This window comes from Neomonachus schauinslandi, chromosome 16 (assembly GCF_002201575.2).
Source record: "Neomonachus schauinslandi chromosome 16, ASM220157v2, whole genome shotgun sequence".
Classification (NCBI taxonomy): Eukaryota; Metazoa; Chordata; class Mammalia; order Carnivora; family Phocidae; genus Neomonachus; species Neomonachus schauinslandi.
Window position 1 is genome coordinate 57,850,055 of NC_058418.1, and position 13,141 is coordinate 57,863,195.

The 13,141-nt window shown below is 54.7% G+C and overlaps 1 protein-coding gene across 8 annotated transcripts in view; it reads left to right on the forward strand.

Moving 5' to 3' along the window:
• The window catches only part of LOC123326875 (BTG3 associated nuclear protein), an 83,788-nt gene extending 74,833 nt beyond the window's left edge, over nt 1-8,955 (forward strand). For 7 of the 8 annotated variants that reach the window (XM_044922030.1, XM_044922033.1, XM_044922034.1 and 4 more), the window contains 2 exons: nt 4,674-4,817; nt 8,752-8,837. In XM_044922030.1, the coding sequence (XP_044777965.1) occupies nt 4,674-4,817; nt 8,752-8,823 (216 nt within the window). In that variant the 3' untranslated portion in view covers nt 8,824-8,837. Of the gene's footprint in view, nt 1-4,673; nt 4,818-8,751 lie in introns of all 8 variants that reach the window. The other variant, XM_044922029.1, reaches the window with a different exon arrangement.
• The last annotated feature ends 4,186 nt before the right edge of the window (nt 8,956-13,141 follow it).

Here is a 13,141-nt window from a genome sequence, read left to right on the forward strand (position 1 = left end):
TGCTCTGAGCCTGGGCCGTGGGGATGGAGTCGCGTCTGGCATGATGTCTGGAGATGGAAGACCGTCCTGGCCAAGAGGGGGGACGCTGTCACTCACGAGGCCTCCTCCAGCGTGTGGTTCATCTTGCTCAGCAGAAAACTCCATTTCTGAACCTTTCTTCTCAGAGTAGAAGAAAAACGCTGTGCTGATCGAGGCCACGGCCTCCCGTGTGCAGAACGTGCAGACGCCGTTGGCTAGCAGCTCACCGCGAATATCTGGCCGCGTGAACAGCGGGCCCGTGCGTGTTTACAACCTGAGGAACCGTCCGCGTTTACGTGCGGACTCAGGTGTTGCCCTTGGGTGCGCCCGGCGGCCGCTCTCCCGGCCTTTCCCCCGAGGCCTGAGGGCTGCTTATCGTTTCTTACCAGGTGCGGGGCCGCCCGTAGGGGAGAGCGTGAAGCTCGCACCCTCTCGGTGCAGCGTCCGGCTTCCCCCCGGGTGGGAGCCCGTGGGAGCCGATGCTTGGAGCTCCGTAAAACATAGGCCCTTACGAATGCTTCTTGCTGAAGTGACCTCGAGGAAGAGGGCCTCGCCCCTTTCAGAAGTCCTTTCTTTCACCCACACAGGGCAAACACCACGGGAAGTTTTCTCGTTCTGTGCAGGGAGCTTTCTAAGTTAAAGCAGCGACCAGAGCTGTGGGAGCACGGTCACAGGACAGGGAGCCGAAGTGTGCAGGTTGGCAGGCTGGGTGCCCCTGGGCCACCCCTCCCTGCCCCAAGTGGGTGTGACCCACTCATGTGTAATCAATACAGACCTTTCATTTTTCTCCTGTTCTGTCTCACCCGCTCCCCGCCCACCCCATGCGCCGCTTCTAGAAGCCAGAGGCCTGGAACCCGTGGCAAAAACTGGAGGTCTCCGGATTTGACTTTGGCTGATTTATTAATCCCGCCCCAGTCTACTGGAAGGTTTTAAAACACATGGTTAAGATTTGTACCCAGGAATGCTGCCTTATCTGGAGTGATGGGGGATGAATACCAAGTATCTCCAGACTTCCGTTCCTGCTTTATTGTACTTTTTAGGTTTTGTGTGTGAGGTTTGTGCTCGATGCTGGAACGAGCTCCAGAGCAGACAGCAGAAACCACTTTTATTGCCGCTCGCCACATAGCATCTTGACAGGAGCAGGGTCTGGACGGCGGCTCGATGGGCATTTTCCCTGCGGGTCTGAGGAACGGCCCCAGAGGAGTGGCGTCTGTGTCTACCCGTGATTTCTTTTTGTGCTCATTTCTGACCGTGTACTCCGGCGATTTGGTTTATGAAAGCACTCAAAATGGAAACTAGGAAACACATGAGTGTTGCTGTCAGAGGGTTGAGAGGCTTCAGAATGATAATTTGTGTTTGGCACTTGCTGTGAAAATGTAGGAGGAAGATTTGGGGCTGGTAGGCCTCCTGGCCAGGGGTGATTTGGGGCGTCCCTGGGATGGGCTTCCCTCTCTCAAGTCCTCATTTTTCTGTCATGAAGAAGCTCCTCCTTGAATTCACATCTAGATTTGAGAAGATTGACCTCATTGAGTGCCTTTCCTTAACAAGCTGGATGCACAGGGAGTCGGACGACACAAACAAGCGAGTGACCTTCCAGAGGTCGTGGTCTTGTCTCTCTTCCTGGCCACACAGGATCTTAAAATTAGGGGAGGGTTTGGGTTGGCTGTTTTGTTTTCATCTGCGCAGATTCTTGGTTGGATTCAGAGTTTTGTATCTAAACCTTAACTGAAAAGTCCTTGGACTTCTTGCATTTATTTTAGGTTTTGCACCAGTTTTGCATTATTTCAGTTGGGTATTAAATAGTTTCAAAATTGGCAGTATATCGAGGAAAACCAGATGTGTGCACTCAAGAAAACAGTGCTTTTAGATCCAGGTTGCCCTCAGTAGGCTGCTTCAAATGCACACCCTCCACCCTTTTCCCTCGTCTGACAGTCATTGCAGGGAAGCCCTGTGAGTGAAGGTGGGAACGCCACAGACGCCTCTCGTGTGGCCTCTGGGTCTGGGCGGTGGGGAGGGGGCGCACGCCCCGGTCGACCGCAGGCTGGTGGCTTCGGGAGGTGATGCTGCTGGCTGATGGCCTGGGAGCCCGCTTCCTGCTTAGGAATCTAACATTCTAAAAAATCTAACATTCCTGTTAGATTTTTCTATATTCCAGAGCCTGTTGGGAAGAGGCTGCACATGTCAAGTGAGTGGGAGGGAGCTGGAAGCTCATCATCGAGACTTCCTGCTGGTTCTAGAGCAGGGGAGAGGATGTGCTGGCCTCTCGTCCTCCCAACAGAGCAAGGATGGATCGTGCTCTTTCTGTGGGTTCTTCTGGGGTGCCACACTGATCCATGTGACAGTGGCTTGTGACCTCATTTTTGCTGCTCTGTATTTCAGATTTGACGTAAATAGATTCTATTCTTCACCAGTTTAAAATTAAGTCCAAATCTACACATTGTGTCTCAGCCTCCTGTATATTTCAAGAGGCTGCTTAGAGCTTTGGGGAGCTTTCAAACCCGTCTTACCTTCCAGAACTCCTCCTCCATTGGTCATCCCGTCCGCGGGGTGAGCACGGACTCCGCTGTGTGGGTCCAGCACAGAGACAGCTGGGCCACGCGACCCAGGGTCCGCCTCAGCCGGGTGGTTGATGTTGTTCTGTGGATCCAGGTGAGAGACAGCATCCCCACCCGCGTCCCCTCCCTCGTGAAGAAACTCCCCATCGGCAGAGCGGTCTGTTTGATCTCTTCTTTGATTCTTCCCATCGAGAAGCTCGTCTCCCTGGGGGACTCTCGCTCTCCCCACCTGAAGAACGGCGCCCCCGTCCAGTCACGCTCCCAGCTCCTCGCGTGGAGGCCCCCGGGGGAGGGTTTTCTCTGCAGGGTCTGGGGTGTGAAGAAGGGCGAGGGCGCTGAGGGGCTGGAAGGCCTCTCCCGCCAGCCCCGCGCGCACGTTGACTTTTTGACTTGTTCCCGAATCAGTTGCCAAAAGCAAACGAGTGTGGACACGTTGAGGAAGTGTGGTATTTGGGTTGAAATCTCAGGTGAAAACATTTTCCCGTTTTTATTTGCGTTTGCCAGCCAGGCTGGTGAAGCGCCTGCCCTCGTCATAACACAGCACGTTCAGATTCTGAGCTTTCTGACGTTCTCGTTGGTAAGATGGAAGCAGCTGTGCAGGCCGTGTGCGGAGTCAGCGTACAGTGGTGCTGACAGGAAGCAGCTTACCCCCAGGAAACCGTAACATGCCCCGTTTCTCGGGCGGTCGTGGCGCACCGCCAAAACCAGAGGAAGGCAGAGGCTTCTCAGAAAACAGGTCCGCGATGGCGTGGCTTTCATTAAGGATAGTCGATGATTTGACCTTACATCAGCGCATTAAGGGATCTTGTACGGCGTGCCGTGGTGACAGAACCGTGACCACTTACCTAACGTTTTTGCTCCCGTGTTTCCAAACACTGCACGGTTTTTACATTTGAGCCAGGATCGAGCAAAAGCGTGCTCAGTGAGGGCGTCCGTTCCAGCCTCTCCTTCCCTTCACCCACTGAAAGGCAAACTCATGTGCCGTTTTGAGCACCCCTTCCCTTCCCGTCTTTCCCCATCCGGATCTTTCCTCGCTGTCGTGGGGCTGAGTTGCTGCCGTGAGCAGGCTCTCCCCCGCACCGCAAACCTGCGCCCAGTGGGAGCGCCCCGCACTTGATCCCACCAGGTAGAGGAGAGGCTCCGCCCCTGGGGGAGTGGGGCCAGCCCCTGCCCGAGGCTGCCGTCCTGCGGCCGCACTGGGTCTTACCGTATGGCCGGGAGAGGTCTCGTGCAGAGGAGGTCCGGGGAGTAATACAGGAGACTTGGGTTTTCGCCAGTTTTTCCAAACCTCTCTTGGGAGCGAGCACTGGTACAAATGGCTGATGATGGACAAGGAGCTGCTGTTGTCGGGTCAGCCCTTGGGGAGCAAGAAGCCGGCTCCTTGGAAGGAGGCAGCTGAGGGAAGGCCCTCGTGCTGCATGCGTGCCTGCGGCTGCAGTGCCGGGTGGCCACGTCCTCATGCGCTCACGGTCTGGAGGTCCATGTCCAGCGTCGTCACCGGGCCGCTCCTCCCGGAGGCTCCAGGGGAGGGTCGTCTCCCGGCTGCCCCAGCCTCCAGACCTGCCCCATCCTTGGCTTTGCTTCGTAACTGCGTTTGTCCGCTATCAGAGGGCTCCGTCTCCCTGGCTCTTGAGCACTCGGGGGGCTGCCCGGAAGAGCCGGCGAAGGTGTCTGGCACGTGGGTTGGGGATGTGATGCCATCTCCTGTTCCCTCCGGGCTGCCCTCCCACGAACCTCAAACTGCAGAGATTTCCAGGAGGTCTTCGGTGCTTTGGTCTCTCTGTCCCACCTCCCACTGTCTCCTTGCCATCCTTCTCAGACACCCCTCACTGCGCCCCTGAGCTTTACTCTTTGAAAACTGGAGCTGGCTGGTCTTTTTCTTACATGGCTTAAAAACCCATCGTTCTGTCCCGTGCGTGGCAGTTTGAGGGAGGTCACTTGGGGATGCAGCAGAACAGCTCGGTCATGCTGTACACATTCGCACGGTGGACCCCACGGTGTGGAGGCTGGGCCTCGGCCGCCTCCCTGGGTTCGTGCGGCCGCAGTCGAATAGCACTTACCCTGGCCCCGTGCTGACCGTGGTCTGCTTTGTCTCTGCAGGTGCTGCAGGGCGCCCAGCTGATAGCCGTGGCCTCTTCCGATCCCACTGCTGGGGGCGTGGACGGCTCGCCTCTCCAGGGCAGCGACATCCAGGTCCAGTACGTCCAGCTGGCTCCGGTGACTGACCACACCACTGCGGCTCAGGTGGGTGCCCCCTTCTGGAAGTGGACACCCCGTCTGTGGACAGGTCCTGGGGCTTCTGTAGGTGTGAACGCAGCTGGGGTGATTCTGCTCCTGCTGTTCTCCCACGAGGGGGGTAGACTGTCATTGAAGGGCACATGATGCGGACGGAGGCCCTGATTTTTGTGATGCCTGACGACGTGAAGCTGGGAGTTAGGTCCCGGCAGATGCCAGTTTTAAGCAATCCTTGAGATATACTGTGTCTTGTCGTCTCTATAAATTCAGAGGCAATATTAATTGTGTCTGCCTATGCCACACAGCCAGCTCCTGCGGGCTGCAGAACGAGAGGGTCCCCGTTTACCTGAGACCTCACTGCCCCTCTGAGAGCGACAGGGCCCAGCCCGGGGTTCAGCACGCCTGCACACCACGTAGCCCCAGCGCTCGGCCTTGACCCTGTTCCCAGGGGCAGGTTGTGGTTCTCAGCTCTGTGGTGGAGATGCAGGATCGCCCTGGGCCGCTGTGGGGCTTCCCTGGGTCGTGAGGGCCCCGTCTGGCCTGGTTTGCAGCCTCCTGCGTGGCAGCCCGGGGGCCTTGCCGGGGACGGCTCGTGCGTAGGGCCCAGTGTTCCCTCTGCTGAGTGTGTGCTTCCTCAGGGGGCAGTCTGGTGGCTGAGCCCCGGCTGCCCCCACCCCTGCTGCCCTTGTCATCTGGCTTTGCTGGACTGAGGGTCTTGTCCCCGCTGCCCATCCTCCATGCCTTCCCAGGAGTGGGGAAGTGCTCCTGGCATGTCAGATGAGGGGCCTGCTGCTTCGGGTATCTGACGTTTGTGGAGCTGCCCCTCGGCGAGTGCACTTGGCCAAGCATGGCCTCCCCTCAGGGTCCCCCGGGCCCCCCAGCTAGTGCGAAGGGCCAGCCGGCCGCCCCGGTTTAGGGGACAGCGTGCGTTCGGTGTAGTCGGCTGATCGGAGAACAGCGGGGCCTGTTTTTCTGGCAGTAACATAGGACGGGTCCTGAGAGCGTGGGGGTCCATCCCTGGAGAGAAGCACACACTGTGGGTGGCAGGAGCGGCAGGTGCACCCTCTCCCTGTGTCCTCGAAGCTTGTGGGTGGTGCTTGGAGTCGCTGGCCTTCGTGCTGAGACTGGGCTGAGACCGGGCTGACGCAGGGGCTCTCGGCTGCTCCGACCACGGCTAGTCGGCTCCTGCCTGCGTCCTCGCACGCTCTGGGTCCCCCTGGGCCCACCCCTCTCCCCTCTGCATCCGGTACCGAGGAGCCACGTGCATCTCCACACCACCGGCTTCTGATGCGCAGCGCCGACGCCCCAGACCCCCACACTCCCCTCTGTCCCTGCTCAGGACCGTGCTGGGTTTTGTGTGTGCTCCTAGCCACAGGGGGAAAGGGCATTCTCCTTTGCTTGCTCGTGAGCTGGCTGCTGAGGACGGGAGCTCGGTGTAGCCAGAGAGGGTGCCCCAGGGGACTGTGACCAGGTGGCCAGCTGGCTGAGCTCGGCGGACCTGTGAGGACTTAAATTCTTAATCTCCTAATTCATAGCGAGGCCCCTTGAGCGAGCGTGCTTCCTGGAGAAGGCGCCGCCTCTCTGTCCCCCTCAGACTCCTCCGGCCCCTCGCACGTGAGTGGCCACGGCAGCCTGGGCCCTTGTGGGTCCACGTCCTGTGTGGCTTTTGTGAGGTAGTGACCACAGAGGCCCACTCCACCCTGGAGATGAACCAAGAAGGGTTGAGTGTGACCAGGAGCCAATGGTGTTGTGGGGACGAGGTGGACTTCTCTCTGGTTTGAGCAGGAGCCTGTCCTGGAAGTCAGGGCCCCTGCAGGCCCCCCTCTAACCATGCTGGGTCGCTTGTGTCTGATGCCCTGCATGGTCCTAGGTGGGGTCATTGCACTCAGGCAGTTTTCTTCCCTGCTGCCCAGCAGGCGTGGAAGGGTCCCACGGTGTGTGCTTCAGACCTGGGCTGCTGTGTGGCAGGCCGTCTTCCTGGACCATGAGTTCGTGGTCATTCTACAGATTGCAGAATTGAGGAAGGCCATGTCCGTTTAGCTGTTGGTCTCCTTGGCTTCCTGTCTGCATTCTTTGTCTCAATTCCTGCCTGGCAAGTTCTTGGGACCCACTTAATGAGTATGTGTAGGAACAGGCCAGAGAATGAGATGTGCGCCCGTGGGGGTGTTTCCCTGTAGGAGACCTCGCTTGGCCTGGACTCAGCAGGTGATACAGTATCAGGGCGGCCCCGGACGTGGCCCGCCGTGTGTGGCCCCCCATGCATGGCCCTGGGGCCCGCTCCCCTGTCTCATCCTCAGGGGCTCGCTCTCCCGTGGCCCCGCCGGTGCCTCCTGTAGCCGGGGCCGTGTCTGCAGAAGGAAGGGGTTCCTGACTGTTTACGAGCAGGAAGGCCGTCTGCTCTTGTGGAGCTCTTGCTGGATTTACTTTGAGTCTGCTGGTCAGAACAGGGTCAGGTACGTAAACTCCTTCTTGGAGAAGACCGCGCTTGGCCGACAAGAATGTCCTAGGAGCCCCTGTGGGGTTGGAGGAGGAGTCTGGCTTCTCTTGGGCGGGACACCAGGGAGCTGGCCCCGTGTGATGGGCACTGCCCGGTGACCACCTGCACAGGCCCATGCCGGAGTTGGCTGCCCAGGGCTGCCGGCCGTCTTCAGTTCCCTCAAACGTCTAGAACTTTCTGAGTTGTGTGGTTGGAGCCCTTTCTCTACATTTCCTGCCTGAGACACGGGTCTGGCTGCTGCGTTCTGAGGACGAAGGGGAGGGGAGGGGAGGGGCGTCCTTATCAGGGTGTGAGTCTCCCCGAGGCCCCCATGTAGGCGCCCCCCTCGTCTGTGTTCCATTTTCTGTGTGCCTGAGTCCGAAGCTGCCTTTCCAGGTGATCAAGGGGAGGCACTCTGCATCCCAGAGGGTCCTCTCTGCCCAGCCTGTGACCGCTCCCCCCACTCCCTCTGCCTGCAGCCGCAGCGTGCCTGAATCCGCTTCCCCGTGCCCGGAAGTGTGTGGAGAGCCTCCTGTGTGTGTGTCCCGGGTTCATCCTCCCTCCTGACTCCTGCCTGGGCCGCCGTCCAGGGCTCTGCAGGCGCTGTGGGTGATGCCCGTGCTGAGCCCGTAACCCGCAGGGCCCTCCCTTCTCTCAGGAAGCCCTCCGTGCGGTGTCCTGTGCTGCCTGAATTCCAGAAGCACGGCCACAAACCACAGTAGAAGCCGCAGCACCAGCCGCACACCTCGGGGCTCCTGCCTGCCATGTCCCTGGCTCTCTGCCTCTTCAGCCTCCACGTGCTCATGCCTGGCCTCTCCGGCCACGTCTCCAGGGCGGCCGGACGCCCGCCTCTGAGGGTCTCATCTTTGTGACATTGCCTTGGGCTGACAGCTGGGGGAGCCTAGGGAAAAACACCTGTTTATCTCTACTCTGGTCGTTCAGGGGGATGGTTGGTGGCTTATTCTAAATTGTATTTTCTTCTTCATCTTCAACCTGTAAATGTACCTTTAAAGTCCTTTTAATGTCTGTAGTTCATTGATTAGAACTTCTTTCGTTAAGGAGAAAAAGGTTACTGCCCCTCAAATGGTGTTTTGGGGGGACAGTGGAGCAGTTTTTATAAGAAGGCAAAGTGGTGACTGAACTTCTGGGTGCATAGGATGGTTTAACCCCTCGGAAGGCATTCCCTAGTGAGGAGCAGGGGTGGGACTGGGAACAGGCTTCGGCAAGCCCCAGAGCATGTGCGGGAGGGTCGGTGGGTGGCGTGGCCAAACAGAAGGTTCTAAAAAGACGGACCATGGCCCCGGGGAGAGTCCTCTTCCAAAGCAGGGGTGAACCTCGGCCCCTTCCAGCTCTGCTGTGTATGTTTCTTTCAGCCACAAAAGCCATTGGTGTTTAATGACCTGCCAGTGGCCTGGACTTGCGTGGTGGGTACTTTTATAGAAAGCCCTCCTCTCTCCCCTCTTGCAGACGGCTGAGACCCTGCAGCCCACCCTGCAGCCTGAAATGCAGCTCGAGCATGGAGCCATCCAGATCCAGTAGGCGGGACGGGCCACCCACCCACGACAGGACCTAAGACGGAGCCGTGGCCGTGCTCAGCGCCGGCTCCAGCCAACCGCCCCGTTCTACGCACGCCCTGGCCCCACGGCTTTGCACGGAGGTGACTGCACGTGTTCCGTTCAAGTGCATCTGAAAGCCTCCCCCGCGGGGGGAGTGTCCCGCTCAACAGAGGGGTGCCAGTAACAGCCACCACCCCTCCAGAAGACCCTTCCTTTTGAGTCCCACTGTCGGCGTCCAGAGAAAGAGTGGGGAAGCACAGTGTGGATTGCATTAAGTACGTGCGGAAAATCAAGAACTACAATATTTTTCTCTGTTCAAACAGCTTTTTTTAATTTGCTATGGTGTTTATAACAAAAAAGAAAATTGAAAAAAAAAAAAGTGGAGTAGCAGAAGCCTTTTGCTGTGTGCTCTGTTCCGTGTAATGAAAATAGGTATTTGCAAAAGACAACTAACGATTTTGATGGAAATATTGCTTACCTACTTTTCTAAGGGGAAATGCTCACAACACTGTTAATTATGCATTTCTAATGAAATAAAATGTATTTATGACCACAGCAGCCTCGTGTCATTTCCCTGAAGAGATGGTTTGCCCCGAGGCCGGCCTCCTTCCTGGTGGCTGCTTGGGCCTCACCCCGTGGGCCCTTTCAGCCATGTTGACGGGAGTTGTGGGGTGTTTTCCAAAGGAAGGCTGTGGCTGTTTCTCCCGGTTCCATGGACTAGGCCGTGGGAACGGCTCCCTGGGTCACCGAGCGCTGTACCACGGCGTGCCCTCAGACGTGGGCACCCCTTGAGATAGCGTGAGCCTGGCTCGGTGTTGCAGGAGCTCCCGCAGGCAGACCCTGAATGACATGGGCCTCTCCCAGGGCCACAGTCACAGCTTGGGGGTCCCCGGGGGAAGTCACATCCATAGACGTACGCCGCATCCTGTAAAATTTTGAAAAGAAAGGTAGTTCCACACCAGCGTCCCGGATGTGGTTTGCATGACGAGCGCCCAGCAGTGTCTGGTGTCCCTGTCCGCTCTGTTTTGGCCATTACGTTGGTGGGGTCTGGGGGATTCCCGCCACAAAATTGCATTCACTGACTTAGACTGTGAGCTCAGTGCTTTTCCTGGAAAGGATTCGAAGTTGCTATCGCAAACAGTCGCAGCTCTCCCGTGCCACGCCGTTGGGGGTCGCCAGGCTGGGTGGTTTACACCGGGGCACGCTGACGGGGGACGGCGGGCTGGGGGAGCAGCTCCTGAGAGTGGGATGGCACCTCTGCGTCCCATGCCTCCATCTATCCTCCGTGGGTAGGGGCTGTTCTCCCGTAGATGGAAATGGCTGGAATCCCAGAAGGAGAGAAGAGAAGAAAGATCACGTTTAAGGGATTCCAGAAACAGATCTCAAGTAGAAAGAAAAAAAATCACGCCTGAACCCCCACATCGTATTGAAGGCAAGGCTAATTCTGAAAGCAGCCAGAGAGAAAAGACAGCCCCTGCGCAGGGGAGGGACCGCGGCAGAAGCACAGCCGAATGCTCTGCAGCCTCAGAAGTCAGAAGCACAGGCTTGTGCCAACAAGGCCCCGAGAGAAGGACGTTTTCAGCTCCTGCTTGAATGCTCAGGAAAGCTGAAGGTCGTTCGGGAACACTTGGGACAGTTACCATCGAACCCAGCGTTTCTACTCCTGCGTGTAAGGTACACACCCACGGACGTTGAAAGCACATGCCCACGCACAAACTTGTACACAAGTGGGCATCGTGGCATTATTCGTATTAGCCCGGAAGTGGAAACAACCAAGTGTCTGTCCGAAGATGAATGGGTAAACCAAATGTGATCTTCCCGTCCATACGTGGAATATTATTTGGCCGTAAAAAGGAGTGAAGCTCCAATACAGGCTGCCGCACCAATGGACCTCACAAGCCTCACGCGGAGTGAGAGAGGCTGTGTACTCTACAGTCCTGTTGCCGGGAAATGCTCGGAACAGGCCAGTCCGCAGAGGCAGCGAGCAGAAGCAGATCGGGGGCGCAGGGGTGAGGCAAGGAGAAGTGGGGAGTGACTGCTCACAGGGCAGGGTTTCCCGTGAGGTGGCCAGCATTAAATGATGGAATTTTGGCCCAACCAAAATTTTCGAATTTTGGAATAAAATGATGACGTTGGTCCAGCTCTGTAAATACACTAAAAGTCGTTGAAATAAACACTTCTTAAAAGGGTGACTTTTTTGGCATAAGAATCCTATCTCAAGGTTATTAAAAATAAAGGATGACACTTCAAAAACATTTCATAGACAAAATGAGAGTGTCACCTGCAGATGATCCCTCCTGTAAAGGAAATTGCAAGGAATTGTCTTCAAGAGCAGGAGTGTGGGTCCAGGAGGAGGTTTTAAAGGAAGAAGGATGGGTGAAACAAAGAGAACAAATGGGTATGTCTAAGGGCTGTGTCTAAAACTGTCTCACGTTGAAATTTTCAAATACAATAAGAGATTGGAAAAAATTACTTTGTCAGTTGGGATCGGCAGGAAGGAGCTAAATTGTTTTAAAGCCCCTTTTTATTGCCCTGGAGAAAAGGGATCAAGATACTGTACAATATCAAGACATCACGTTTAATATCCTTGACAAGCGTTTAAGAAATGCAGTACGTAGAAATCATTAAGGTGGCGGATATGTGAACGACGTGATAAGGAGCTGGGCCTAACCGACATGCGGAAAGCCCCGTCCAGCAGCCGCAGAGCGTGCAGTCTTCCCATGGGCTCTTTGGAACGTTATGAAAGTTGGCCTTGTGCCAGATCATAAAGATGGTCTCCCACAGACATCAAAGGACTGAGACCCTGCAGACCGCGCTCTTCGACCAAGTGGGATTAAGTTAAAAATTAATGAAAAAAAAAAAGAGTATATTTGCAAATGTTTGCAGATTAACGGACTTTTAAAATAACCCATGGGCCAAATAAAATATCAAAATGGAAAGGTATCTTTAATTACCAATTAAATATGATGGATCAACATATCAAAACTTGCAGAATACGTCGAAAGTTGTGCTTAGAAAAAATTTGTTTCCTTCGGATATATTCCCAGAAGTGGGACTGGTGGGTCATTTGATAGTTTTGTTTTTCATTTTTTGAGCATCCTCCGTATTGTTTTCCTTGGTGGCCGCACCAGTTTACGATCCCACCAGCAGGGCACAGGGGTTCCCTTTTCTCCACATCTTCGAACCAAGAGTCGGACGCTTAACTGACTGAGTCACCCAGATGCCCCTCATCATGGTTTTGATTTGATTTCTCTAATGATTAGTGATGTCAAGCACCTTTCCTTGTCCCTGTTGGCCTTTTATAGAACTTCTTTGGAGATACGTTTAATCAGGTCCTTTGCCCATTTTTTAATTGGATTTTTTTGCTATTGAGTTGTAGGAGTTCTTTCTGTATTTTGGATATTAATCTTGCATCAGATAGATGGTTTGCAAATATTTTTTTCCCATTGCGTAGGTTGTCTTTTCCCTTTGTTGATGATTTCTTCAGCTGTGCAGAAGCTTTTTAGTTGGAATGGGGTCCCATTGTTTATTTTTGATCTTCTTGCCTGTGCTGCAGGTGTCCTGTCCAGACAGCCATTATGCGTGTCAAGGAGTTTTGTTCCTATGTTTTCTTCTAGGAGTTTCATGGTTTCAGGTCTTACGTTTAAGTCTTTAATCAGTTTCAAGTTAATTTTTGTGAGTGGTTTAAGATGTGGATCCATTTTCGTTCTTTTGCGTGTGAATACCCAATTATCCCAGTACTATTTATTGAAGAGGTGGTCTTTTCTCCGTTGAGTATCCTTGAAGGGTACCCATTCTTGCCACCTCTATTCAACACATTACTGTGAGTCCTAGCCAGAGCAATTAGAAAAATAGAACTAACATATGACTCAGCAATTCCATTTATGGGAATATATCCAAAGGAAACAAAAACACTAACTCAAAAAGATAACTGCATCCCCATGTTAATAGCAGCATTATTTACAATGGTCAAGACATGGAGACTACTTAAGTGTCCATGGTTGGATGGATGGGTAGAGAAGATGTGGTGTATATATATATACACAGTGGAAATTACTTACTCTGCCATAGAATAAAGGGACTCCTACCATTTGCAACAACATGGGTGGACCTTGAAGGCATTAGGCTAAGTAAAATAAGTCAGAGAAAGACAAATATTGTATGGTATCACTTGTGTGTGGAATCTAAAACAAAAGACCAAACTCCCAGAAAAAGAGATCAGACTTGTGGTTAGCAGATGTGGAGGTTAGGAGGAGGGGAAACTGGAGGAAGGCTGTCAAAAGGTACAGACTTCCAGGTAT